General features: G+C 48.1%; 1 protein-coding gene across 1 annotated transcript; it reads left to right on the top strand.

Moving 5' to 3' along the window:
- Positions 1-1,227: 1,227 nt before the first annotated feature.
- Positions 1,228-2,820, top strand: BDW70DRAFT_168545 (uncharacterized protein; the record flags this gene model as incomplete). The annotated part of the gene is made up of 3 exons (XM_073742496.1): positions 1,228-1,927; positions 2,013-2,616; positions 2,782-2,820. The coding sequence occupies exons 1-3, from the start codon at positions 1,320-1,322 to the stop codon at positions 2,818-2,820; spliced, it is 1,251 nt and encodes a 416-aa protein (XP_073590442.1). The 5' UTR covers positions 1,228-1,319.
- Positions 2,821-2,899: the final 79 nt, after the last annotated feature.

The raw sequence follows: 2,899 nt of genomic DNA, 5'->3' as shown, positions 1-2,899 counted from the left end.
TTTCCCTTGGTTAAGATGCATTTAGGTGTCAGCGAGCAGTACTGCTTAGTACCAGTCGCAGATCGCTAGAGTTGCCTTCCGTGAATGATCCCCAAGGCTTTGATTTCCTTGTTTGATCTGCGAATTCCCCGGTGAAGCCACGGCGTCAGCTCCATCGATGCTGTATTTTCTCCCCCCCAGCCCATCACTAGCATATGACGAATCTCTCCAGCTCCATGAAGAAAATAGATTTTCGCTAAGTCGATCGTGCCCAGGAAAACAGGCACAGCAGAACCTTGGGCCTTCCGCAGAATTTGGTATACTTCTGCTTCGCGGGAGACTTCTTTCCACAGCCCCGATGTGGTTCCTTTTCCGATAACAGTGTAGCCATATTCAACACAAGTAATTTTGAACGGTGCACCATATGACCCGCAACCGCTAAGAGGTATGCATCGGTCAATGTCTTCGTCCAATTGCGCGTTAGGTAAACGCACCAGATCGTCTGAGGTAATCGGATGTTGGGGACTGTCTTTGCTTCGACGATCTTGCATCTGGACCACTCTTCTGCTTTGCCGCTGCCACAACTTTTGCTGGCCATGATTTAAGCCCGTGCCACAGTTTCGAAGACCATTTTTATTTGCTAGACATACTGCATGGGGCAAATGTACTGTACTCTACTTATTAAAGCAACTGTACCTGTTATCCCGGGGTATTGATCGATGTCGAGCAAGCAAGGCAAGCCTAAGCTTTGGAGGACAAATCCTCTACGGTGCGTCAAGGATCTGAGAATATGATTGCAGTGAGCCATAAATTCAATAATAAGTTATCTGATACAGACAGCTTTTGTTAAGTAGAATCATGCAAGTCCTTAAAATATTCACTCTTCCTGTTGTCCTACACCACTTGCACAACCTTGACTACAGCGATAATCGACTCACCGAAGGCAGAGGCAAAACAGCTCTGCAGCAGAGTTCCGAGGACTGAGTTAATTGGTGGCTTCCATTGGCCGGGAAATGCAACAACGAGCTCTCAGTGAATGAAACACCCAAAAAGAGCTGCTGATAGGTGAGTCGCCAAGATTCCGTCCAGAGCAAACCCGGCGTATAATAAGGGAGAAGTTAGGCATGCCCCAGCCCAGCTGCTTTATTCACTCCGGCTCATATTGCCAGGTCTTGATGACGTGATGTCTGTTCTGACATGGCTGTAGACAACACTTGCCTAGGTGTTATGGGGTTCTGTCACCCAGCGAATTTCTCCATCCTCCCCCTCCATGAACTTGAGTATTGCTCATCAGCAGTGTCTTGAACAGCAAGATTTAGCAAGATTTCCTAGTCGCAGCTATGAAAACAAGCATGATCCTTCGGCTACTACTCTACCTCATATTCTTCATCCCCTTTCCCATCATCATCATCGTCTTCATCTTTTTCTACCAGCGCTTTTGCCTCCCAATCACCAAAGCAACTGTGTTCAAAACAGCACCAGAATGCCGCGCAGTAATCGAAGCCTCTCAATTCCCTGACTCCAGAAAGAACCAGCTCACCCAGTATGAGGCTAGAGCTTGGCCAAACCAGACCCTTCAAAGGGCATTTGGCATCCAGAATGCATTCACAACCGGGAATGTAACTGACGCGAAGAAGTTTGTCAGCAAGACTCATAGACTTATCAGGGCTTCGGCTGTAGACTGGCATGGTCTCTCAAAGACACTTTCGAGCATGGTTCAGGATATGAACTGGGCATTGGCGGACAATGACATGAGTGTCAGTGGTGGGATTCAAGTCAAAGTAACACTGGCACCGATGGTACGAGCTCTGGCGCTGAGGGCATCACTTTCAGTTTTTTTCGAGATGAGGGAGGGTGCTACCATTGAGAATAGACATCTTGTTGACCTGGGCACCATCATACACAGAACGTGGATGGATATGAAATGTGGAAGTGAAAAGGTCATGGAGTTCAAGGATAACAATATCCTCAAAGATCGACTCGCCGCCGTCTTCGCGAAGCATAACGTCAAAATCGACTTCCAAAACCCGCAGACAAACCCTGAACTTGATCCTCCCTAGCTTCGAAACTCTCTGGCGGATTGTACTCAGACTGTTCATCGTGCTCCACAACCGCAGAGACTATAAACAAGTTTTTCTTGAATTCATACAGAAACCTACGCCTACACAATTCAAGTTGGAACTTGGTAAAGAGCAGATCTCAGCGGAATTCCTTGTCAAAGAAGCACTCCGTCTCTACCCACCAACGCGACGAATCCGGCGCGCATGGCTGTTCGCGGGCTCCAAATCTAACAGAATCATTGCAGCAGATGTGGAAGCTAGTCAGCTAGACACAAAAGTCTGGGGAGCTGATGCATTGCAGTTTAACCCAGCCCGATGGAGGCAGACATCCACTTCTATTGTAGAGAACCGGAACCTTCTTGCATTCGGGAGTCGGCCGTTTCTCTGCCCAGCTAGTCACGGGTTTGGTCCGATGGTGATTGGACTTCTTGTTGGAATTTTGCTGAGTGTTGCCGGTGATGGCTATGGTGGTAAATGGGTGCTTGGGTCGGATGATGTGGCAGATGTTGAAGAAATACAATCAGGGAGGAGGTTGAGGAATGATAGAGGTGCTTATGAACGTGTTTTCTTGGGGCGGGTAGATTCTAATTCGACTCTGAGGACGGGTTTGTCAGGAGCTCCGTGATTTGTGGGTCTTGGTCCTCCGAGTCGGTCTATCGGTCAAGGGCGAGGGCAAGAGACTTGTTGTGGATGCTCACAGGGTAAAGGGCAGAAGGAAGCTGTATCAACTACACGAACGTAGCCTACTCAGGATCGGACGATTGATTCTCTATCTCGATGACAATAGATAAGTTCTTCAATCTCTCTCTGCAATACAATGAGGGGGGGGTGTATGTGTGTGTGTGTGTGTGTGTGTGTGT

Source organism: Aspergillus foveolatus, assembly GCF_047715535.1.
Source record: "Aspergillus foveolatus strain CBS 279.81 unplaced genomic scaffold BDW70scaffold_288, whole genome shotgun sequence".
Taxonomy (NCBI): Eukaryota; Fungi; Ascomycota; class Eurotiomycetes; order Eurotiales; family Aspergillaceae; genus Aspergillus; species Aspergillus foveolatus.
The sequence above is the reverse complement of the archived record's forward strand: the minus strand, read 5'-3'. Positions and strand labels throughout refer to the sequence as shown.